Here is a 25,912-nt window from a genome sequence, read left to right as displayed (position 1 = left end):
CTGATGTTTTAAACAAAACCCTGGAGAGTGAGAGAGAAACATTGATGAATATTGATTTACTGACTTACTGTTTAATATTGAATGTAATTTATAACTGTATGATTGAATGCTCAACAATATTTTGGAATAACTCATTTTATTTTCATTTATTGTTAAGTTTTACTACCTGAACGATTCTTTCCAGCGTTCAGATCTGTATCTTTGTTTTTATTGAATATTGATCAAGAATTCTGCAATATTTATTTTTTGGTTCTCCACTCTGAGGTTTCTTTTCCTTCTTGTCACCCTCGAAGCTTATTCTTTTTCTTATCTCTGGAGACTGCTTGGGATTCTCGTTTAAGTTATTTTCTACTTCATGAATTTTCTATCCTACCCATCACTTACATACTGTACTCATTTTTTACTGTCCGACTGAATCAAATTACATTATGTTTGATATTATTTGATTTTTATTTTATTTTACTTTATTTATGTATTTATTTTTTGTTGCGGTTTGAGTTACAGCTGTACAACAAAGCAAAACGAACAAGATTAAAAATGATGTATTCGTATATAGCTAAAAAGAAGTTGGTATCTTGTAACGATGACCATCCATTCGCCTCATTAGCAACATCATAATAATTGGTCGTTCTAATAAAATGTCTCATGTCCACCGCCATTCATTGTGGATTTGAGAAACGTGTTGTGGTGGACAGATAGCGAATCAGACAGTTGTCATGACTGTTTAGGTTTGTAAAGAGTTTTAATTAGCAAGAATTTTAAACAGTGTTGAGCTAATTTAAAAAAGTAAAAAATATTTAGTCTTTATGAATTGTATGATTTGAGAAGTAGAAGGGAACAGCATCTAATTCATAAATTTTCTACATATACTACCCATCACTTACATACTGTACTCATTTGTTATTGTCGGGCTGAATTGAATTATATTTTACGTTGCATAGACTGAAGTGTTGAAGTCGGTTGATGTAGTGTTTAGAAGTTACGTGACGTTAAATTAGAAAAAGTAGAAATCTAGCCGAACTGGAAGCAAATTTATAGTTTTTCTCTTGTATTTTACTTTTCTTTTTCCAAATGAAGGCCACCCTTTATGTTTATTTTAGCCCTGGCCATAATATAAAGTGAGAGAGAAAGAAAAAGTAGAAATTTAGACGAACTGGAAGCCAATTTATAGTTTTCCCTTGTATTTTACTTTTCTTTTTCCAAATGATGGCCACCCTTTATGTTTATTTTAGCCCTGGCCATAATATTAAGTGAGAGAGAAAGAAAAAGTAGAAATTTAGACGAACTGGAAGCCAATTTATAGTTTTCCCTTGTATTTTACTTTTCTTTTTCCAAATGATGGCCCCCCTTTATGTTTGTTTTAGCCCTGGCCATAATATTAAGTGAGAGAGAAAGAAAAAGTAGAAATTTAGACGAACTGGAAGCCAATTTATAGTTTTCCCTTGCATTTTACTTTTCTTGTTCCAAATGAAGGCCACCCTTTAGGTTTATTTTAGCCCTGGCCATAATATTAAGTGAGAGAGAAAGAAAAAGTAGAAATTTAGACGAACTGGAAGCCAATTTATAGTTTTCCCTTGTATTTTACTTTTCTTTTTCCAAATGAAGGCCACCCTTTATGTTTATTTTAGCCCTGGCCATAATATTAAGTGAGAGAGAAAGAAAAAGTAGAAATTTAGACGAACTGGAAGCCAATTAATAGTTTTTCTCTTGTATTTTACTTTTCTTTTTCCAAATGAAGGCCACCCTTTATGTTTGTTTTAGCCCTGGCCATAATATTAAGTGAGAGAGAAAGAAAAAGTAGAAATTTAGACGAACTGGAAGCCAATTTATAGTTTTCCCTTGTATTTTACTTTTCTTTTTCCAAATGATGGCCACCCTTTATGTTTGTTTTAGCCCTGGCCATAATATTAAGTGAGAGAGAAAGAAAAAGTAGAAATTTAGACGAACTGGAAGCCAATTTATAGTTTTCCCTTGCATTTTACTTTTCTTGTTCCAAATGAAGGCCACCCTTTAGGTTTATTTTAGCCCTGGCCATAATATAAAGTGAGAGAGGCAGAAAACGTAGAAATCTAGACGAATTGGAAGCAAATTTATAGTTTTTCTCTTGTATTTTACTTTTCTTTTTCCAAATGAAGGCCACCCTTTATGTTTATTTTAGCCCTGGCCATAATATTAAGTGAGAGAGAAAGAAAAAGTAGAAATTTAGACGAACTGGAAGCCAATTTATAGTTTTCCCTTGTATTTTACTTTTCTTTTTCCAAATAATGGCCACCCTTTATGTTTATTTTAGCCCTGGCCATAATATAAAGTGAGAAAGGCAGAAAACGTAGAAATCTAGACGAATTGGAAGCAAATTTAGAGTTTTTCTCTTGTATTTTACTTTTCTTGTTCCAAATGGAAGCCACCCTTTATGTTTATTTTAGCCCTGGCCATAATATAAAGTGAGAAAGGCAGAAAACGTAGAAATCTAGACGAATTGGAAGCAAATTTAGAGTTTTTCTCTTGTATTTTACTTTTCTTGTTCCAAATGGAAGCCACCCTTTAGGTTTATTTTAGCCCTGGCCATAATATAAAGTTAGAAAGGCAGAAAACGTAGAAATCTAGACGAATTGGAAGCAAATTTAGAGTTTTTCTCTTGTATTTTACTTTTCTTGTTCCAAATGGAAGCCACCCTTTAGGTTTATTTTAGCCCTGGCCATAATATAAAGTGAGAAAGGCAGAAAACGTAGAAATCTAGACGAATTGGAAGCAAATTTAGAGTTTTTCTCTTGTATTTTACTTTTCTTGTTCCAAATGGAAGCCACCCTTTAGGTTTATTTTAGCTCTGACCATAATAGAAAGTGAGTGAGAAAGAAGTAATCCATATCAAAGTGAGATGTAGCGATATGAAATTACCAGTTTGAAAATTTTGTGTAACAATTATTTAGAACTATGAAATATTTAAATGATATTACATTTCCTTGTATCAGCTTTTGAAAGAGGTAATATCGATCGAAGAGGGACTGTCACTAATTGGTAGTGAGAGCTAGATTCGCTGAAGTAAAGATACCTGTAGCCTGTAGTATACCAATCTTGGATGTTATACCATCAGTATATCGTGTTTCATTTCAATCAGCGTAGAAAGGTAACTAAAAGCGATGCCAACAAAAAACTTGGCTGGAACCTGGCTAAATTAAATAAAGATGCTTTTACTCTGATTATAGAACAAGGACAAGCAACTGCGATGGATGTGGTGGGGACCCCACAAGAGGTGGTAAGAGCTACTATGCGTCTTATTCAGAAAGCCTGTGATGCAGCCATGCCTAGAAAGGGTAAGTTTCGCGGAAATAAAGGGCCAGCGCACTGGTGGACGGAGGAAATTGCGCAGCTCAGAAGGAACTGCTTGCGTCTGAGGCGGAAGGCAACCAGGACACGGAGAAGAAATGCGAGTGAGGCAGAAGTGGAACAGGAGGAGTATAGAGCTGCTAAGAAAGCCTTGAAACACTCTATAAATAGGAGTAAGCGACAGAAATGGGAAGAGTTAAGAAAGGAAATAGATCTGGACCCTTGGGGTAGGGGATACAAAATTGTAATGCGCAAGCTTGGGTATTTACGGCCAATACCTAAATTCGAGGCTGCGCAAATGAAACATATTGTAACGAATTTGTTCCCGACTCGACCAAGCAGGAAGAAACATCAGTATCTCTGTTCTAATGCAGAGATACCGAAATTCACAGAAGACGAACTATACAACGCAGTAGCCTTAATGCGAAACAAGCGGGCCCCAGGACCAGATGGTATTCCTTCCGAGGTACTCAGGATCACTGCTCAAGTTTGCCCATGGCTCTTGTTGAACATGTACAATCAGTGTTTGGAGGCGGGTATTTTCCCGGAGATCTGGAAAATTCAGCGCCTGGTTCTGATCAGTAAAGGGAAAGGAGATCCAAATACCGCGTCAGCATACAGACCATTATGCATGCTGGATACGGCTGGGAAACTGCTGGAACGATTGATTAAACCTCGCTTGCTAGAAGCAGTTAAGAATGCGGGGGACTTAGCTATTCGTCAGTATGGTTTCAGGAGTGGACGTTCCACAATCGGGGCAGTTGAAGAGGTCATGAAAGCAACCAACGCGGCAATACATGTAGTCACTACTCGAGAAAGATCGTACTCTTGGCAACATTGGATGTGAAAAACGCTTTCAACTCAGCTAGGTGGTCAGATATGTTGAGAGCCCTGGAGAAGGATTTCCAGGTGCCCGGATATTTGCTTAGGATGATGGATAGCTACCTGAGCGATAGGCAGCTTCAGTACGAAACGACTGAGGGTATCCGACAGCTGGAGATTACGGGCGGAGCTGCGCAGGGTTCGATCCTTGGCCCAGACCTCTGGAATGTGGCTTATGATGGAATTTTGCGTATGGAAATGCCAAATGACACCTTTCTAGTTGGATATGCGGACGACATTGTAGCTGTTATCTCGGCTAGAGACATAGATGATGCTCAACTAAGGCTTAACCAGGTAATGCGCCGTACACAATCCTGGTTAGAGGATCATGGTATGGAATTGGCATCACAAAAGACGGAAGTCCTCCTCATTACAAGACGGCACATTGATACCAGAATCCAGATGCAAGTGGGAGGGGTTGCAATGGGAACCAAGAGCGCGTTAAAATATCTAGGAGTATTCCTAGATACAAAACTAACTTTTGGGGAACATTTAAAACATGTATCTCTTAAAGCTGAAAAAACCACATCGGCACTAAGCAGGCTAATGGCAAACGTTGGAGGACCTTTGCCTAGCAAGAGACGGCTCCTGATGTCCGCGGCAAATGCTGCCATGTTATATGGCAGCGAAATTTGGGCGGAAGCCCTAAAAAAAGGAAAACATAAGAAGTGGCTGGCGGCAGTCCAAAGAAAAGGGGCACTGAAAATTATCAGTGCTTATAGGACGGTTTCGAGGTCGGCGGCCCTGGTAATAGCAGGTGTTCCCCCCATTGACTTGGTGGCAATGGCCAGAAGAAGGACCTACCTGCTGAGGGAGTCTCTAGGTAGTACCGACGCCAAAAAGAGAGCGACTGCTCGGCTGGCACAAGATTGGAGAGCCTGCTGGGCCAATGACCGCCATGGGCGATGGACGGCAAAATTAATTGTTGACCCGGTGATCTGGGCAGAAAGGAAACATGGGGAGGTGGATTATTACCTCACACAATTCCTTACTGGCCACGGGTATTTCGCAAGATTCCTTAAAAAAAATAGGGAAAAGGCCGTCTGGGGCGTGTATTTACGGGGACTCGGACTCGGATGACGCCCTGCACACCTTTTTTGAGTGTACACGATGGGAACAAGAAAGAAGAAGCTTGCAGGAAGTCACCGGTCCAATAGCTCCGGACAGCATCGTCGGACGGATGCTGGAAGACGAGGAAGCCTGGGCAAAAGTATCTTCCATTGCTAAAAAAATATTAATAAGGAAAAAGAAGGACCTCGAATTATTGTAGGTAAGGTGGAAGAGCAATAAATAGAAGGAAAGCCAAGTAACGAGGCGCCATCCCGAAGTAATGCTGTTTGGCGGTTCCGGGATGGATATTTACGCCTGAAGGGGAGGGGTTTTTTTAGTGGGTCGAGCCCCACACAACCGACAGATCGTCGGAAGGTGCCTTTGGCATTTTTCCCCCTCGCAAAAAAAAAAAAAAATTCTTGGATGTTATAATTTAGTTGAGTCGATTGTTAAGCTGATTATAGGTGCTATTACATGTAAAGGAGGTTCTCTCGACTTAATTTCTACCAACAGTAGAACAAATGAACTCTTAACTTCCTTTTTCTTCTTTTTCTTTTTTATTAAATGGGCGTAAAAAAATGAATCTAGCAACATGCCGGCCTTGTTCCCTAATTAGACGATATTAAGTCTTATACTGGCAGAGCTACTTGAGAAAACAATAAAAATACTAACTATTGCAATGCCCTTGATACTTGCATTTATTTTCTTTTTTCCTGGAATCTGCAGAATAGGTCTCTGTTCAGAGATCCAATCTACTATCTAATTGCCTTAAAATGCGCATGATGTTCGGCCATACTTTGTAATATGAAGGGTTTTTACTAATACTGGAAACATTTTTCCTGTAAACTTCATTTAAACGGCGTTTCAAGAGAAGCCTAAAGCTCTTGTGTGAAGTGATGTTCGTTGTAGTTAATTTGAAGTTCTGTTCATTGTAAGGAGTAAAAACAAAAAGAAGAAAAACACCTCATTGGCGTAGCGACCGGTTTAAATCTTCATAACGAAATTAACCACACATATTTATATTTTCTATTTGAATTATTAATTTTTTTATATTTTACTAGAGTGTTGCTTCTCAATCAAGGCGCTCGTATGCAATGCACATTCTGCCCACATTCATGCAAAATGAACGGAAAAATTCCATTCATTTCACTGAATTCGCGGAATTTGTGCCATCAAAAGCGGGTTAATTGAATATTTCATATTCTACAAGTAGAAGTTGTTTAAATAAAGACCCTAAAATATATATTTTGTATTTAAAATTTGGCATTTACTTTGGCAAACTCAAGAAAATTTACTGTAACTTCATCTAAACAACAAAAACACGAGAGTAACCTCTTTTTTTTCTTTCTTGTTTAAAGTGAAATGAATGCTGCTTAGCAAAATTGCAAAGTTTAATAAAAGAACTTTAATAAAACTTTTATGTAACAGAGACTGAAAAATAAATTGAACTAAGACTTCCCCCTTCTATAATTCATTGTAATACGTTATGGAAAAATAGGATGAAAAATAATCACTTGGCAAATAATAGTTTCTATATAACTTGGTAGTTTTACTTAGTCAGTTAATATCTTAATGTATGTTCTTAGTGTGGTACAGCTTTTCTACGGTCGATAAACTTTTTTTTAGGTCAAACTTTGCTTAATTGTTTTAGTGTGCACTATTTCATTTCGATAGTGCTTCCAATAGTGTTGAAAGAATTAATGAGATTATTTATGTAGCAATTTATAGAGCTTCAGGAGAAATACGAGGAATATCTTTTTTTTTAGTGTGTGCTCTTTTTTAAGCTAAGACACATCAACATAAAAGGGTTCGAAGCCATTTTCAGTGCACTGCTGGGGCTTTTAGACTGTTTTCTTTTGTGTACAGAGCTGTAAGCTCTAAGAAATAAAATATATAAGGGCGGACAGGACTCATATACTAGTGTTATTTTCGGCCACAGACTAACTTTTTTGAAATATCCTTCGAAAAACTCAAGCAGATCAGGAAAATCAGGGCCGATGAACATAAGATTATTTGTGCGCAAGAATTGTAAAATTTACATCGTTTGGTTTACTCTAGAGATGCACTGAATATCAGCTCAGGCTCAGCAATGCAAGCTAAAAAAAAAAAAAAAAAACTAACTGCAATTTAGAAATAAGAATTACAAAATAAAATGCTCAGCTGTTACCTATTTGTTTCCACGTTAGGGCAGACAGAGGGGAAAAAATACATGGCTGTTATTCCAGGTATTCATAATTTTCCTTCCTTTAATACAATATTGCTTTTAAGTTTCCAGACAAAAGTAGAGACTTTCAGTAGAAATCTTGAGAATGTGAAAATTCTTGACGGTTCGTTTGAGCACTCAGGCTTTAAAATAACTATTGAAAGCCCGTGTAGCCAGCCATCAGTCATTTTTCAAAAATAAAGCCAAAATCATTACTTACATGACTCATCTCTTCTTCTGAAATTTTTATAGTTGAGACACATTTTACGAGGTGTGGCTATTAAATAACGAGACTATTGCTGTAAAACATTTTATTTTAAATTTATACAATTTTAGTTATTATCCCCTTCAATATACACCCCTCCCCTATCCCTACAACGCTCCAAGCGAATTTACCATTGTTCCAAACAGTGCTGGAAGTCTTTTTCTGTGAGCTCCTGCATGACGCGTGCCGCTTTTTCTTTCACAGCTTCAACGGACTGAAATCGAGTTCCTTTTAATGCAAATTTGACTTTGGGGAACAGATAACAAGTCATATGGGGCCAGGTCTGGCCTAAAACTGGGATGTTGAACTTGGCTAGAAACGTCTTGACAGACAATGCAGTGTGAGCCGGCGCGTTGTCTTGATGGAGAACCCCGTGACTTGTTCTTCCACAAATCGGGTCGTTTTTTTCCTTACTCTTTCACGGAGTTGAGCAAGCACATCACGGTAGTAATGTTGATGAATTATAATCGATATTTTCATCCGTTTTTGGACGTGGAAGGGCGACCCGGGCGGTCATCTCTGATGTCTTCTCGGCCATCTTGGAAACGCTTCAACCACTCAAAAACTCGCGCATGTGATTAATATTCATCGCCATTAACTTCTTTTAATAAAAGATAAGTAACAGTAGCGGTTTTACCAAGTTTCATGTGAAATTTTTCACGACAATTCGTTGCTCTACTACATGTGTAGTATCATGTTTTCGGCAATTCGAAACTAACACCTCTTAGACAAACGACGTTTCCGGTCAGACAGATTTCTCTACAAACACGTGAGACGCTGCAATCGAAAGAGAAGGCTTTAAGCTGCACAGTTGTCGGTCGTTAAAATTTGGCGCATGCAGAATGCTTCTTCTGTAGCATCATCAGTCTCGTTATTTAATAGCCACATTTCGTATTCAGTCTTTTAATGTTAAGCACTCAGTAGTCATGAATAACTAAATTTTCGGATTATAATTTTTTTAAAAAACTAGATCCCTCTATTGTAACTTATACCGTATAAACTACAATAATTTTTTTTTTTTTTTAACTGTCAAGAAAACTCCGTAGGTTTAAAAAAACAAATTCTACAAAGACTTAATCTGGGTATGGGTCAATTAATCACAGGTGAATGTATGTATATGTGAAGGAGATTATCATAAATAATGATGCGAGATAATCTGACTAAATCCGAGATGATAAAGCCTTATCCTCTCTAAACGTAAGATATATTACTCCGTTTATCAACCAATATTCCTACTCACCTAATTTACGAAATATTTTTAGATTTTAAATATTTTTAGATTTTTTAGCTTTTATTTTTAACTTTTTTTAGAAAAAATTTAATTTTTGGACTGGCTAACTTTCAGGAGGAAGCAACTTTAAACACTCCTATAAAATACCTAGTCATAGTAGTAAGTTGTATGTTCAATTCTGCTACCAGAATATATATTTTGATAACAACCATTTGGATCTGAGCCTATGATGGCTCTTATCCCCTCTTAACCCACAAAAAGGAGAAAGAGATCCTTCTTGGAGCTTCTCAAAGAAGCAGCTTATCGGTAAGCAATATAGTATAAAATCCGTGTGAATTCTAAAGAGAATATATCTGTCCAAACCTGGTATTGACGAGTGTTTACAAAAATAATAAAAATTGTTTTAGGTCTGAAAAGTATGATGTGTGAAGTATAACTATCTTTTATTTTTTTCCAATTCAATCCATTTTTGGACGGTGATTTATAAAATGTTTAGGTAGACCTATCAAAGCATAGTATCCAAATCCAGGTTGATACATCCATTTTTTATTCTGTTAACATTGAATTGTTGATATAATTTCCTGTAGATTTTGTTGAATCCTCTCGAATTTATCTCTCTGCATTGATGATATCACCGGTTTTCAAAACTTATAATAAATGTTTAATGAAGTATGTTGGCCTTTTTAAGATTTCTTTTAATTTAGTGTAGCAACTAAATTGTAGTCATTTAATATTTCATTTTGAAAGTTAGCGAAGTTCACATGATTAATTTCGCAAAACTTCCCTTCCAACTTACAATATATTTTATTATAGATACAAATAACTCGAGCTTAGACCAATGACGAGAATAAATTTATATATTATGACTGTGATAAAAAAAAACGTTTGGAATCGAAATTAGAAAAGAGAGTAACGGTAATTAGAATTATGATTGATTTGGTAAATAACAACTGAATGCCTGAAGTAATCTGCTGAGCTCTAGTCTTGGAAATTTCTAGTATTGGGTAGAAAGTGGGAATAATGTCCGTTTTTTTGGAAAAAAAAATCCTTCTCACTGTGATAAGAACAATACATATTTTGATCCTATATAGCTTCAAAGAAATAAGCCTTGAGGTCAACGAAAGAAATTTATTACCGAGATAGAATTAATATTTACCAAAAATAGTAAATTAAAGTTTTTGGGCACCTGTATAATAATAGAGCCAAACGAGACGTTTATTTGCGGACGGTGCAGAGCGTAACAGAACTGGAACAAGTCTTATAATGTGTAGCAATGTTTAGTAAACGTCTGGAACTTTAGCTGGCAACTAAATTTGGTGTCAGGTTTGAAAGTCTGTGAGAAAAAAAGTAAAGAAAACTCACCTGAAAGCACGGAGAGTTCCTTAAAGTGGGAAAAATGTTTTTAATAAACATTACCCAGCTGGAAAAAATAAATAAGGGTTACCTTTAGGAAAATGGACCGCCAAGAAGTCAGTAATTTTGGTGCCCCTCTCTAAATTCTAATAATTTCTCCTTTTAAGACATTTACTACAAAGTCGTAAATGTTTAAGTTGTGTTACTAGGTAGTTTGTTTATGTACACAAGTATAATTTTTAACTTACAAAAAATTAAATAATAAAGTAATAAAGAGTGCCCCAAAAAGGTTACTATTCCTTTATTCTGAGCTCTTATTAAACCTCGCAGGTCGATTATGTTCTGTTAGTTACTTATTTGTACACTCATGTAACTTACTCCAATGAAGAGTTACATTAATGATTATTAGTCATAAATGATACTTGAAATTCTTAGTGGGCCTTTCTTATTGTTTAATACCAATTGGTTGGTATGCAGACGCCAATCTGAAACTAGTAGACGCTTATTTTAAACAATTCTTATTGTCTTCTTAAGCCACCTTTTATAGTTTAGCTCCACCTTACTATAAGTCACAACGTACCTGCAAGTTATCTGTGGCATTTTGTCACAAATAGGTAATTTTAACTCATTCAGTAACTGAAAAATCTAGGGATGGCTTTTTCCCTTTTCGTACATTAGTGACGCTTTATTCTCAGCGTAGACTTACCTCTTGTAAGCATCTATTCTCGGTTTACATTAAAACCAATAAAAGAAACAGACTGACAGATAAAGATAGAGCGTTTGCTTGGACTTCCAATATTTTTTTTTCTTTAATAAATAAATACATTCTTGAAAAATATCTTCTTTTTTTCCTACTAGGGCAACATAAGTCAGAAAATTATGGATACTTCTTAATTTGTTGGAACCTAAATAAAGTTAGATTTTTCCGAATGTTGGCACACCAAAAAGTTCCCCATTATTGAAAAAGAGACGAATTGATTAGGTCGCTAGTTTTCTGGTTAGCTAACGGACTTTCACTTCAATCATTGAGTTCAATGGTTGGAACCACATTGCTGGAAATATCAAAGATATTTGCATCTGATACAGTCAGATTGGCTATTGACATGTGACAGAAGATATACAATAGATTGGAAGTACAAATAACTGTACAACAGGAACAATCAATTTTGAGCGATCTTTGTACATATACACCCACATATTCATGTAGACACTATAAATTTGTATAAAATGATAATTTTGATTGAATAAAATTAAAGAATTCTTATTATTGACCAAAGAAATTTGAGGTCATTGAGTAATTTTTGACTGGGATGCCCTTGAGTTTCAGTGAAACCGCTCAGTTTCCAATAAAATAGTGATCTTAGGGCACCTCACCTTTTCTTCTCCTACGTTTTTAGTTTCATTATCTTAGTAGAACAACAAACTATCATTCGTTAGTTAAATACTTATTTAAGTTACTTTATTTATTTCTTGTTACAGGTATATTTGGTTGGTCATGTAGCGCCTGGATTTGATGAACGTCAAGGAGCTCCGCCAAGACTCACCCTGGCTCCAGAACACAATGATAGATATCTAAGACTGATCCAGAGATATTCTGATATAATTACTGGACAATTTTTTGGCCATTTACATTCTGATACTTTCAGGCTTATCTACGATAATATAGGTAGATTTTTTCATAAATATTGAACCATTACTGTACTTTTTTTCCATTATTAACAATCGAATGATTGCTCCAAGATATTATTTTAGTCCCCGTCTTGAATGAAGTTTAAAAAAAAAAACAGAGTTAAAATCAGAGGTTCAATCGAGGAAATTATAAAAGAAAGGAAGTTACAAAATTTTGTATGTTTATTTCAAAATGAGAAACTTTGAAAAATTAATTTAGCTGAGAAAAATAAAAGTAACAAGTTTTAGTAAAAGTAAACAATTACTTTTATTACTACTTATTAATATTTGATGTGTGACCCTCGACAAATCAATAAAAGCATTTTAAAAACAAGGGTAATATAATACTAATACATTGAGTGTAAACTTGCAAATCTGTGACCTAGTTCTATTATACAATGTTGTTCATACGTCTTTCTAAGGCTCTACGATTCGACTAGAACTTGGCTTCCGTTTCTCCTGTTCTTCACCGCCACCGTGTAATGGTTAATTCAACGTAAATGCGTTGAATTCTTCCAGTTTCTGTTACCACTGTAACTTAGATTCTTCTTCGTGACCGCCTACTACCCGGGTCATACTCATAAGCTTATCTGAGATCTCTTTGCTGTTCCATTCAATGTGAGTGAGCCTGCCCGGGTAATCTTACCAAATTAGTGATTGAAACAAGATCTGGAACTCCAAATTAGCTACTTAGTTCTTCAATTAAAGATCCATTAGACGTGCTTAACCTTAATCTGTCTTAAAATTGTCCTCAACTCCTTCCATTCCCAAATTTTCAGCTTTATTTCTTCTGCAAAAATTCAGGTATCCGTCCCATGCAGCACTACAGGTCTTAAGACTGTTTTGCAGATGTTGACTCTTGCACTTCTAGTCAAACTCTTGTCACAAAGTTTTGGACGCAGTTCTATCCAACACTCATTCCTTGCTGCTATTCGGCTGACTTCATATTAATGAGTACTGAACTGAGAATACTTGCCTTTGGTTATCTGTATTCATAATCGGCGCATCTCTTTCTAAAACATTGAAAACTGATGTGATTGTTGCCAAGTCGTTATATTTTTTATGTTTATAAACATTTTTATTGCAAATTAATAATTCTATATGTTATATAATTTTCCTAGGAGTTCCTGTATCAACAATATTTTTGGCTCCTGCTGTAACACCTCGTAGGACTTCGAGCGGTGTCAACAATCCTGCCCTGAGGTTGTACAAAGTTGATACGGACACTGGACAGGTAATAAATAAAATTTGTATTTTATAATTTGGATTGCTTCAGTTAAAGTTACTTGGAGAAGAAAGAAGAATAGTAATTGCTGTAAATTATGCAAAATAGGATATATTCACTGAAGTTGAGATAATCACTTTGTTTTTTAGGTTCGTAACTACATGCAGTTCTATATGGATCTAGCAAAATCAAATGAAGTAGGTGAAGCAAATTGGAGCATGGAATACAATTTTACAAGGTATCATCATTGTATTTTGAAATGAAATAGAACCATTTATATTTTTTTCCTAAATAAAACTATCATCTTCAACATTTTATTATTATTGATTTCATTGTTATGCTGTAGGTACTATGGACTGGAAGAAGTAAGTCCAACAGAGTTACACGAATTAGTTCAAATGTTTACATCATCAGATGGAATGGCCCTTTTTGGAAGGTTAGTCTCACTTTAGAAACTATTACTTTTTTCAAATTTGTTCGTCATATCAATATCGTAATAGCTTTTTTTTCCCTTATCTTTAGTAAAATCTATTATTAATCGATCAGTTTATGTTGTAACACTGTGAAAGGGAGGAGAAAACTAGAGCTGATTTGGAATGTTGTCCCTGATTAGTCCATATTTCTCAATTATAGATCAAAACATGGTATTCTTTTTACTTTCTCTTAAGGCATTCAGTATCTCTGTTTCCAATGGCGGTCAAAGGTCTCGCTGAAATCGGCGAGGTCGTGAACTGGCTTCCGTGCACACTCCAACCGCTTATCCGGTGCTAAACAGTTCACTTAAGCGTATTTAAGGTAGTGATCATAAAAAAATTATAATTTTGTCCAAAGAAATGTTTTCATTTTAGGATCAAACACTCAAAACCCTACCCTATTTTGATCAAGATACTGAAGCTGCTACGCTTCATCACTACTAACGATAGTTAGTCTTAAGCTATAAATAAGATTCACAAAACATACTAACTTATAGGTTGTACATGGAATGCATTTATGCAGACAAAATTATAATAAGATTATTACAATTTGAATAAAGATAAAATAAATAAGTGCAGAGTACTACTTGATCATCAAAAACAGTATATATCATTGTAAGATAATTAAAGTTTTAAGCTATCATAAAGTTTTTTTTAGCTACTGTAATTTCAATTATTAATTTATTGGTCCAAGAAGTTTAATACTGAAATTTTCACAGGTATTGGATGGCAAATTCTGTTAGAAGTTATAATTTTACAACGAATTCTGCTTGGACCAATTCGCACTACTGTGCAATAACCCAATTAGAGTATACATTATATCAGAATTGTTTGAACACCAGAGTGAGTGCTTTGGCAGCATTGGATACACACCAAGAGCCGGCTGTAGCCACAGATGATGCAGTTTCATCACCACAAATTCACAATATATGCTCGGCGCTTTTATTATTACCATTGTTTTGTTTGACACTAAGGTGATATATTTATGTGTACATTCTCTACTTTTGTTTTTATTACTTACGTTAAATGATTTTCTATTGCAACCTTAGCGAGAAAGAGAGAATTTCTGCTAAGTCTTGAGGATATTCATACAAAAGAGAGTATTATGTGATGTACTCGTAATTCATCTATTCAAGCAGAAATTTAGAGCCACTTAACAACAACAAATATTCAAACAAAATTAAGAATATACCTGTGAATGTTTATTTTTCATTTTTATTTTTATTTTTGTAGTAACATCAATTCTCACATTATGAATACTCTAGTTTTGTTGTTTAAAAAAGATAAACAATTGTAAACGCTTGTTCAATAACTGTATTATTATTATTTTTTTTTTTAAGAGAAGATTAATGAAGATGTTCTATTATTATTATAATATTATTTTGTAAAATTCAGAGATACGAAGACTAGTAGTTTATTTTTGAATCACGAATGAAAATATCACTTGCCCTGTTATTGCTCTTGCACCAATCAGATTCTTGATGAGAAGGTTCCAAAGATAATTGCTCCATAATTTAAAGTTATAAATTAAGACTCCGTTAAGTTGGTGTATATGTAAGGTTTTTACAGTATGTTCCGTGTTAAAGTACGTTAGATGGAATTTAAAATTACAGTGGTGAGTGAGCTAAAGTGTATTTGCACTTGGCCATACTCAAGTATTGTAATAAAAAACGGTTTCTGTGGACGTAAGAGATGCTTATCTGAGTGGTTATAGTGCACTGTACTTCCAAAAAGAGATGGCTGGTTCGATTCCTGCCCGCTTTCAAATTAAGCCCTTCTAGGAGCTTCTTACTGATGACTGTCACGAAGACTGACAGTGTTGTAAGAGCAAGAGAGCATTGTCCGGAGGTCGGCAGTGTTCTGCTAAATGGCCTCAGCGGTGCTGCGCCCTATAAAACAAAATATGATCCTGCGAGAGCTTGGTGGATTTGTGTTTGGAATCACTTTTTTTAAATTTTGTTCGTTTTGGTACGCTGGGATTCTCGAAGGTAAAACTCTTAGTCTAGAAGAAGTTATAAGCCCTTTTCCACTTATGAGAAAAGCAAAGAATTAATTGATTGGTGTGTGTAAATGTACATCATTCTTTTCGATCGACTGAAATTGAACTTTCGTGGGTGGTTTTCCAAACTGAAGTTATTTTTGAAATGCTCCTTTACAGAGGATTTTCAAATACGAGATGTAAGAACAATATTTGTGCCAATTACAATATTATATCGGATGTATCCAATAAATTTTCATGAAAAGGTGCAGAAGTATATTCTTTTTTCTAGAAAATATAAACAGTTTTTCGCGCACTTGAACAGGGAAAAAAGAACATTCTTAATACTGTCTAAGTCGCCCGTCAAATAGATTGTCATTTAAAAAATGAAAACATTATAAGAATATTACTTCAAATTTGATAATTGGAACACTTTTTTGTTTTTTAATAATTATTTCGGTGTTAGGAGATTTACGAATTTTCTGTTTTGAAGGAAATGTTCAAAATAAAATGAAGTTTTCATAGAATAGATTTTATTAAATTCCTTTCTTCTAGTACAGTGTAAAGTCTCTAGTCACACTTTCTCTATAAACATTTCTAGATATTTTGTGACAAGGTTCAATCACAGAAGAATTAGTTACCCTTAGGATTTGAAAGTGATAACTATTGAAGAAAGTTTTTGGACCCATTGACAAAAATGGAAAAAGAATCCGCAATACCACACAAATATCAAGATGTACACTATGTACACCCGACATTTAATAAAGCGAGCTTATTTACAACAGAACGCAAGCAAAGTTAAAATTTGTAAAATGATTTCAATCAATATTTTCCTCGGAATTAAAAATATATTTATAAATTTATAATAAATTTTTGCGGGTTAAGAAAATTTATCTTTTACACGAAGAAAAAGGCCCCCAAAAATATCCTGTTTGTAAAATCAAGTTTTTGTAAATCTTTTAACAAAAACAGCGAACAAAATTATACTTCATCATTGAAACTAGTACCTACTCTGTTACAGAAATAATCCCTTGTGTTTCCAAGTTAATACTTAGCCCAAAAGCTGATGGTAGAAGGGTCATATCGGCCCAAATTTTTGCCACAACATACTAGAGCTAAAAATTGTGTCTCTAGAAACTAATCCTTCTTAACTCCGCATACCAAAAATAAAAAGGAAGAGTTATTTTAATTTTTTTTTTCTGAGATAACCGTTTTCCTGCGGCAAACACGTAACTTGCGTTTTTTAACAATTTATTTAAATTGCTAATTGAAGTGTTTTTAATTATTATTAATTTATTCAATTCCAAACTCAATTCATTTTTCTCTGATTTGGAAGCCATAACCTTAGCGACAGTTGGCTTTTTCATTTTTGTATCAAATGTCTATCCTTATAGTAAAAGGATGCCATATCAAGCATATTCATTATCAATCGATTACAGTCAATAAAAAATGTTAAGCTGCTGAACATTTAAGTCTTCTATAAAATTTTAATTTTGAATCCGGTAAACAAATTTGGGTGTTTTAAGGCTTTATAAATGAATTCCAGCCTCTTTTTTGTACACTATGAAATGGCACATACTTTGTAACTTCATTATTTTGACTCACCAGTTAAAACTGCATATCTTTTATACAGTTATGTAATCATTATTTCAAGTGACTGAAGTTCTTTATTTTTAAATAAAAATAAAGATGATAATATTGTTCTGGATGTACATATAGAGATGAATTTAAAAATCTATTGAATATAATAAATGTGACGCTTCATAGCCATAATTGATAAGTTACCTTTATGAAAAAAAAAAGAAAATTTTTTGCCTCTTTAAAGTTCTTGTAATGTAAATAAATATATTTACTTATTCCTTTATAAATATTTTGGTGCCATATTGTAAATGTGTCATTTATATATGTATAATAATTACAATATTAAAATTATAAAAGGAATAATAATAAGTTTTTTAAAAAGTGTACTATTGTATAAAATAAATATGTTTTTGATTTTTATACTTAATATTATAAAAATTTTAATCAGAATTACCGTTTGATAGGTGTATCTCTACTTAAAAACTAACACAAAACAAAACCAAAGTTATCTAATAATTAGTAAAATAAGTATTTTTCTCTGATAAATTTATTTTCTATTGTACAAGTATTTGAAGTAAAAAATTATGATAATTTGAAAGATTATTTTGGAAAAAAAATATATAATATTATAGAAGTAATAAAAATATATTTCATATGAATTAGAATCTACAAGATGATCAAATTATTCACGGTGAACTTAAATTTAAAACTACAAAATCTAAAAAGGAGAAACATCAAAGCACACAATTTAAGTTTCTATTGAAATGGAAAATGGAAGTACATAAAGATCTATGTTATTATTTTATGGCTTACATTATTGTGTACATTAAACTCAGATGAAACTTGAACAGCTAAAATGTTGTTCTGTCAGAATGGTTAAAACCAGCTCATGTCTTTCCAGAGTCTTTAAGGAACGTTTATGATGTTTAATTATGTCTAATTTCTTATCCTCAATCTACTGAGAATTATTTTCTCAACGATGGTTGTGGTATAATTTTTTTAGTAGGTAATTTAAGTTTACTTCTCTGAGGTTTTTGGCGCTCATAGCTTTTATCAGCCCACAGCAGGTCTCCAGACAGTGTTTTCTTGTTACGGACAAAACTACCAACCATCGAACATTAACCTGTATGGTTCCTAGGAAAATAAAATTTAAGGGCAGCCAAGTAAACTCTATAGAGAGAACTGAATTGGAAGCACTAAGCAATCAATTGGACTGGATCCAGCTGGTTGCAGAACATAAATATTTGTACTGATAATTGTTACAGATAACCTTTAAAAATATTATTTTGTCTTTAATGTGCTATACCGCAATCATTTTAAGATTAAATGGCACGTATGATATGCACATCAATTTACACATCTTCTTCAAAGGGTTACTTCTTTATCCTTAATTTCAACAATTTATAAAAGATATACGTAATGTTTCGTTTATTTAGTTACCGTTTGCGACCAATTCTTTTTGTAGAAAGAATTATCAATGTTTGAAAGGTGATAGAAAATATCAATAAATAACAATGTTTTCTAAATGAAATATGAAATTTATAATTATCTCATTATTTTAGAGTAAAGTCGCTTACTAAGATCAAAAGGAGATCTCTTGTTTTCTCAATTTTAACGCACTCAGAAATATTAAAGTTATAATTATGATACACTGCAAAAAAGAAATAGACAACCAGAAAAGGAATATGTAATTAATGTTAAATGTTTTACAAATACAATAATAATAAAAGTTATATTTATTTTAAGTTAATTATTGAAATTAAAAAAAGAAATAAAATCAATGTTTTATACATTTAAGGCGGAGAGAATAACGTCCTTACAGAATGTATTAAGGTACTTCTGGGTTTATGAGAGCTGTTTAAGAAAATAAGAAGGAAGTAAAATTGTATTATGTAGACTGAAATAAAATGTATTTTGTAAACTTTGTTTTTTATATTTTTTATTGTTGGCATTTTTTTTTCTGTCAGAGCAACAAATGCAAATATTTTAAAGTATGTTTTGATAGTATTTAATGCCAGATTAAGGCGCCACGTTAGCCGAGCGGTTAGAGGCAAGGCCTGCAAAGCTAATAAGTATTGTGGTTACTGGGTTCGATTCCCGGACTTAGCCTAGGATTTTACTTTATTAATAAAAGGAATTTACTGTTAAGCACGATTGCTAGTCGTCTCCATCCATGACACCTAATTTGATAGTAATACGTAAAAGCCCGCATTACTAAGGTGTCTGGGAGTTCCTAAATCAAAATATTTTTTATTGACACTTTTACTTACTGATCAAGCTATGCTGCAAAATAATAAAGGTCATACAATGATAAGCAAAAAAAGTGGTCACTCTTTATTATTTCAGATCTCTATTTAATTCGTATATAATATTTACTTATTTTAACCCGAAAAAACATACAAATAAAAGAAAACCAAAAATTAGTTAGGAATTAGAAATTAAAAATGTCGGTTATATAAAAAAAAATTGAAAAAATATAAATTGCATTTAATCATCCGAAAAATTTAATAGCTCAATTAATCTATAAAGCCACTTTTGTTTATCACTCACTTCTTATATTTGATGTGTTTTTGAATGCATGTCAAAATCAACATCTCAATATCACTGAGGGATATTTTCGCATTGCTCAGTCAGGGAATTCTATAATCTTGGAGAGTTTTTAGTAATAAAACAAAAAATCTATTTCACTTCTAATTTCAAGCCCAGATGACCATCTCAACTAAATCCCGCAACTCTAAACTGTTTTGAAACTGTTTTAGTTTTAAATTGTTTTTCAGACAATTCTTGCTGATCATCTCTGAGCTTTGTCGTCTATAATAAAAAATTAATCACCTTATACTGTGGCTGAAGTTTCGGACTTATACAAGCTCTAAAAGACTTTAACTTTCTGCAAAAATAAAACATCGCGATCTTATAAATCAATCGTACCTAACCATAACTACATACTTTGTCTTACAGCTTCTTTAAGAAAATCTTGCATCAACAAAGAAAAAGGTATTAACTGCTTCAATCGGACTATTTTTGCAAGCAGTAAATATTTTTAATATTGTAAATTTAATTATGAGTTAGTGAGGGGAAAATTTTATTGTTTAAATAAATAATTATAAGTAAATCGACTTCTTAAGCTTTATGTGCTACATAAATTTGATTATTTAATCGGCTTTGACATACCATTCATCCTTATATTGATACAAATATGTGACGAAAGTATAGCTGCCAGTTTATAAACAGTTTTAAAGTAATAACTAAGATAAGGTATGTAACGTCCCTGAAATAGCCGTTATTTAAAACACCATTTTTCATTTAATGATAATGTCTACAAAAATTTATGTTTGAGGACAAGTTCAAAGTTGGTAACTTTTTCAAACTGAAGTGTTGGTGTCACAGTGTTCCAAATTATGCCCTTTATTTACATTCAGTTCCAATAGTGGTTATTTATAACACGAAATAATGTCGTACAGTGATCCGATAAAAGCAGCCGTAGAATATGGATCCTTTGGAAATAAAAATCTGGATAAAATAGAAGTAGATGAAGAAAAGAAAAAAGAATTTCAAGCTTCTTCAAATCTATATTTTGTTGAAGTTACAGCGGGAAATATTAAGATACCTGTTATTGTTAAAACTCAACTTTCTAATAGAATAGTTTCTGAACAGGTATTTAGAGATTGTTTATTTGTGAATGAAGTTTGTTTTTACAGTAAATTGCTACCATTTCTGAGTAAAATAGATGCAAGTGCTTATAACTTCTTTCCAAAATACTACTACGGCTGTGCAACTTTTGGGAAAAATATAAACAAAGATGCTGTAATTTTAGAAGATTTAAGTACGATGGGATTTAAACCAAGTAAACTGGGCAGAGAATTAGACTTTGATCATATAACGTTGATTTTACAAACTTTAGGCAAGATCCATGCACTTTCTTATAAATCAAAAAAGGAACATCCTGAAGTATTCAGACGATTGCTTTCGGATTTGAAAAATGAAACAGAATTAGTGGAAGATTTCGTAGCAACTTCAGTGTGTAGAGCGGCTATGAGTTACCAAGGTTCTTCAAAGGATGTGTCGAAATTAAGAGATACTTGCTGTAAAGATCCTTTACAATCTTTCCGAGACTCAATGATTCCCAAAGAACCATTCGCTGTTTTGTGCCATGGTGATCTGTGTTCAAATAACATGCTATTTTTGTACAATAAACATGGAAAACCAGAAGTACTAAAACTGGTTGATTTGCAACGTTGTAGATATGCTTCTCCAGCTATAGATCTATCATTATTTCTACTTTATAATACCACCACTGGTACGAAAACTCATTGGGATTATTTCTTACGTGTTTACCACGAATCTTTAAGAACAGCTTATACAGATGTAGCAGTACCTTCTTTTAAGGAATTCATGGACGATTTTACACAGCATGTCTTCTATGGAATAACTGCCTGTTGCTATATGTTCCATGTTATAACGTTGTCTTCACCACATTTAAATGAATATTTTCTATTAGACAAAGAGGACAAAGTCAAGACATTGGGAACGATGGGTGGTGAAAAAGCTTCTCAGCTTATTAACGAAATGTTTCAGTTACTCCTTAGCAAAGGATATATATGAAATTAATTTCATTATAATAAGAGCATTATATTTCTTTCTTGTTTCTTAACTTCTATCAAGTGTTAAACTATTTTCATTTAATCCTAATCTCTGTTTTATTATTAGGTTCTAAAACAAATTTATTTCTTTGAGCGTATATTTTATTTATAGAGGTCCTAACAAAGGTAATCTAATACTAATAAATATAATAATACACTTGATTCATATTTTTATTCACGCTATAATGGAAAGCAAAAGATATGCAGCTTGGTAATCCGTCAGCCAGACCTGGTATGCTAATCATGTTTAAAGATTATTCTTCTTTTTTTTAATATTACTAACTTATAATTGTTACATTGTGAAACTTAATAAAGGCTGTTTGGACATTGTTAGAAACTTACCCTAACTCATTTTTATACCTTTTTCAAACTTAATGATGATTGTATTGCATCTTTCACGACATATTTAACGGGGGGAAAATATTCAAAGTGAGTACAATAATATTTCAAAAATGCGTCAAAACTTCTTTATCATCTTAAAATTTATTGCAATTCTAATTGACCTTAATCTACCTGAATGAAAAAATGTGTAACACTTTGTTGTGCTAACTACCTTTATAAAGGAATTTTTTTTAAAAAATTATTATAAAGTGATTAAGGAATAGAAACTCTTCATAGCGCTTTTCCATTCAGTCTAAACTAATTTTTATGAAAACTTGAAGAAAATAGAAACTGACTGAGCCAAGGTAATTGGAACGATGGGAGTAGAACAACGATTTAGAGAAAAGATTCCCCGTTTAAAAATTATGTACCTACCAATATTAACTTGAAAGTGAATGTCAATGCTACCTAGCGGCAGTTCTGAATACTACAAAAAAATTTACTATAATTGGATTTTGAAGTTCCGTAAGGTCTCTTTGCAATTCGTATTTACTTCTGAGTTATAATAAAATTAAGAGTGACAAATAAAAAATCTATTATTTACATTAAAGGAGAATCATGAAAATTTCAGTCTGATGTTAGGTGCAAGTCTAGTTTTAATGGTGAACAAGATAAAATACTTCACTTTATGTTGGAATGCTTGGCTTTCACTGCATTTAAGCAGAAACTGATGAAAATAATACTCATTTTAAAAAATAAAAATTAGCTTTACCCTTAATTGCAATAGTTTTAACTCTTTTACATTAATTTATTAAAAATATAATAAAGTAATCTTCTCTCATTACCCCGTTATTTTTACCATATTTTTTATCTTATACTAATGCTATGTTTGAATATTTTTGAATGTAATGTTTGAATAATTAATCCACACATAGAAGATTAACAGAAATCACTTCAATATCAAAATAGTTTCCCAGAAGCAACGGAACCCGCGGAGATCCCGGGTTCGAATCCAGCTGCTAGCTCTTAGAATTTCTCTCCTAGGAGCTCTCAAAAGAAACTAGAGTACAGTTTCCAGACACTGGCAGTGCACTTGAAAAGCTTAAATTATTTTTTTTTTAAATCATAGTTTTATTACGTTGGTACACAGTCGAAACTGATTGCTAATAGATTAAAGTGTCACATAAAAATTAACATTTGTAAAAATAAAATAAGTAAACAATTATCATATTTTCTTTTTATTAAAACAATACAAAAAAAATCCTATTGTAGAGGAAACTGAAAGGGAAACTTTGGTTCTGTGATAGAGAATAAAATTCATGAATACATTGCTATGATCTGAATCCATTACAGAAAAATTTGAGAAAATAACAAACTTATTTTTAGCAACTTCACTATTAAAGAGAAAAAATATGTAGCTACAGTAGAATTATGTTACAATCAAACATAATGTTTTAAAATCAATCTGTATTCTCTCAGTTATAAGATAATAAGACAGTTTTTAAGATATATTTATTATAAGATAATTGGTCAGTAAATGAGATATTAAATAATTATAAAACAACTATTAAATTGTTGTTTAATAGGTTTCTTTAACATAAAGAGCTTTACCGATATCCACTTTTGACAAAAATATTCCGTCCAGTCTATCTATGGTTGGGACATTCTACTAAAACATAATATCTAAGATAAGGGGAGTTAGGACCCTGAAGTTGTCATTTAGAATACTATTTATTTTATTTGTATTTTTTTATGATAATGCCACTTAAAATTAATATTTGAGGATAATTTATAAAACTATGGTATTTCTACCCAGACTGTGGTAAGGTGACACAGTGTTCAAAATTAAAGTTAACTTATTTATCCTTATTTTCGATAGTGGTTTACCATTGACCGAGGAATAATGTACAGGGAGGCGATAGAAATAGCTGCAGAATGTGGTTTATTTGGTGGCAAACATCTGGATAAAATAGAATTAGATGAAGAAAAGAAAAAAGGATTTCAAATTGCTTCAAATTTATATTTTGTTAAAGTAATAACGGGAAATATCGAGAGATCTTTAATCGTTAAAACTCAACTTTCTTATAGAATCGTTTCAGAACAAGAATATAGAGATAGTTTATTTGTGAATGAAGTTTGTTTTTACAGTAAGTTGCTACCATTTCTGAGTAAAATAGATGCAAGTGCTTTTAACTTCTTTCCAAAATATTACTACGGTTGTGCAACTTTTGGAAAAAATATAAACAAAGATGCTGTAATTTTAGAAGATTTAAGTTCGATGGGATTTAAACCAAGCAATCAGGGCAGAGAATTAGACTTTGATCACATAATGTTAATTTTACAAACTTTAGGTAAGTTTCATGCTCTTTCTTATAAATCAAAAAAAGCATATCCTGAAGTCTTCAGACGATTGCTTTCGGATTTGAAAAATGAAACAGAATCAGTGGAAGATTTCGTGGAAACTGCATTATATAGTGCAGCCATGAGTTACCAGGGTCCTCAGAAGGATGTATTGAAATTAAGAGATACTTACTGTAAAGATCCTTTAAAATCATATCAGAAGTCAATGATTCCCAAAGAACCATTCGCTGTTTTGTGCCATGGTGATCTGTGTTCAAATAACATGCTATTTTTGTACAATAAACATGGAAAACCAGAAGTACTAAAACTGGTTGATTTGCAACGTTGTAGATATGCTTCTCCAGCTATAGATCTATCATTATTTCTACTTTATAATACCACCACTGGTACAAAAACTCATTGGGATTATTTCTTACGTGTTTACCATGAATCTTTAAGAACAGCTTATACAGATGTAGCAGTACCCTCGTTCAGTGAATTTATTGTAGATTTTGTAGAAAACATCGCCTACGGAATATCAAACTGTTGTTATTTCTTCCATGTTATAACATTAACTCTGCCAAAACTAAATGAATATTTTCTATTAGAAAAAGAGGAGAAATCTAAGGTAATTGGAACGATGGGTGGAGAAAAAGCTTATAAGCTTATTAACGAAATGTTTCAGTTACTCCTTAGCAAAGGATATATATGATTGTTTCATTTTAATTACAGAAAGATTATTGTAGCTCTGACTTAATTTTAGATTTATACTACTTTGATTTTATTCAAATCTCTGTTTATATAATTATCAAATATAAATGTATGTTATGAGTGAGTGAGTTAATTTTGATCAGCGATATTATCTTGTCACTTATTTTTATAGATTTTTCCCAACCTCATGGTGTTTTAAAAGTAGCATCACTTTTCTTGAACATCTTTGCAATAATAAAAATAATTTAACTATTTTAAATGATAAAAATAGAATTAATGCGACTTTTAATGATGTGGTGGAATGACCAAACAAATGTTTTCTTCTCATTTGGATAAATAAATAAACCTTTGTCAATCTCAAAAATATTGGAGGCATAGAAACATTGGATTTTGTAAAATTTATTCCCATACAAAAAAATATATACTATTGTCTAAATCCTATGAAATAAGTCCTTTTTCTTAGAATAGTCTAAAAATTTCTCATGTTAACCATTAAATAAAACCAAAATATGGCAAAAAGACGAGTTGTTGTTTTATTTGACCGATTCCTCGCCAATTTTGAAACCTTAATTTAATAATTTACGGTCACGAACCAATATATATTCATTTAGGAAATGTTTTACCATAAATTTGAGTAAGAAGAATTTCATAGCTAGAATGGAATCTT

At 32.7% G+C, this 25,912-nt stretch overlaps 3 protein-coding genes across 3 annotated transcripts in view; all 3 read left to right on the top strand.

Annotated features, from left to right (window-relative positions):
- The window catches only part of LOC141451336 (acid sphingomyelinase-like phosphodiesterase 3b), a 267,887-nt gene extending 248,733 nt beyond the window's left edge, over window positions 1-19,154 (top strand). The window contains exons 6-10 of the mRNA XM_074122628.1: window positions 11,788-11,974; window positions 13,098-13,210; window positions 13,351-13,439; window positions 13,548-13,637; window positions 14,394-19,154. Of these exons, the coding sequence (XP_073978729.1) occupies window positions 11,788-11,974; window positions 13,098-13,210; window positions 13,351-13,439; window positions 13,548-13,637; window positions 14,394-14,652 (738 nt within the window). The 3' untranslated portion in view covers window positions 14,653-19,154. The remainder of the gene's footprint in view (window positions 1-11,787; window positions 11,975-13,097; window positions 13,211-13,350; window positions 13,440-13,547; window positions 13,638-14,393) is intronic.
- Window positions 19,155-20,336: 1,182 nt separating this feature from the next.
- On the top strand, window positions 20,337-22,184 carry LOC141450619 (uncharacterized). Its single transcript, XM_074121210.1, has one exon. The coding sequence runs from the start codon at window positions 20,684-20,686 to the stop codon at window positions 21,833-21,835; it is 1,152 nt and encodes a 383-aa protein (XP_073977311.1). The 5' UTR covers window positions 20,337-20,683; the 3' UTR covers window positions 21,836-22,184.
- A 1,854-nt stretch (window positions 22,185-24,038) lies between these two features.
- On the top strand, window positions 24,039-25,680 carry LOC141451335 (uncharacterized). The gene has a single exon (XM_074122627.1). It carries the CDS (start codon window positions 24,098-24,100, stop codon window positions 25,244-25,246), a length of 1,149 nt encoding a protein of 382 aa, XP_073978728.1. The 5' UTR covers window positions 24,039-24,097; the 3' UTR covers window positions 25,247-25,680.
- Window positions 25,681-25,912: the final 232 nt, after the last annotated feature.

This window comes from Rhodnius prolixus, unplaced genomic scaffold, assembly GCF_049639745.1.
Source record: "Rhodnius prolixus isolate KJV_2025 unplaced genomic scaffold, Rpr scaffold_8, whole genome shotgun sequence".
Lineage (NCBI taxonomy): Eukaryota > Metazoa > Arthropoda > Insecta > Hemiptera > Reduviidae > Rhodnius > Rhodnius prolixus.
This window is presented reverse-complemented; position numbering and strand designations above follow the sequence as displayed.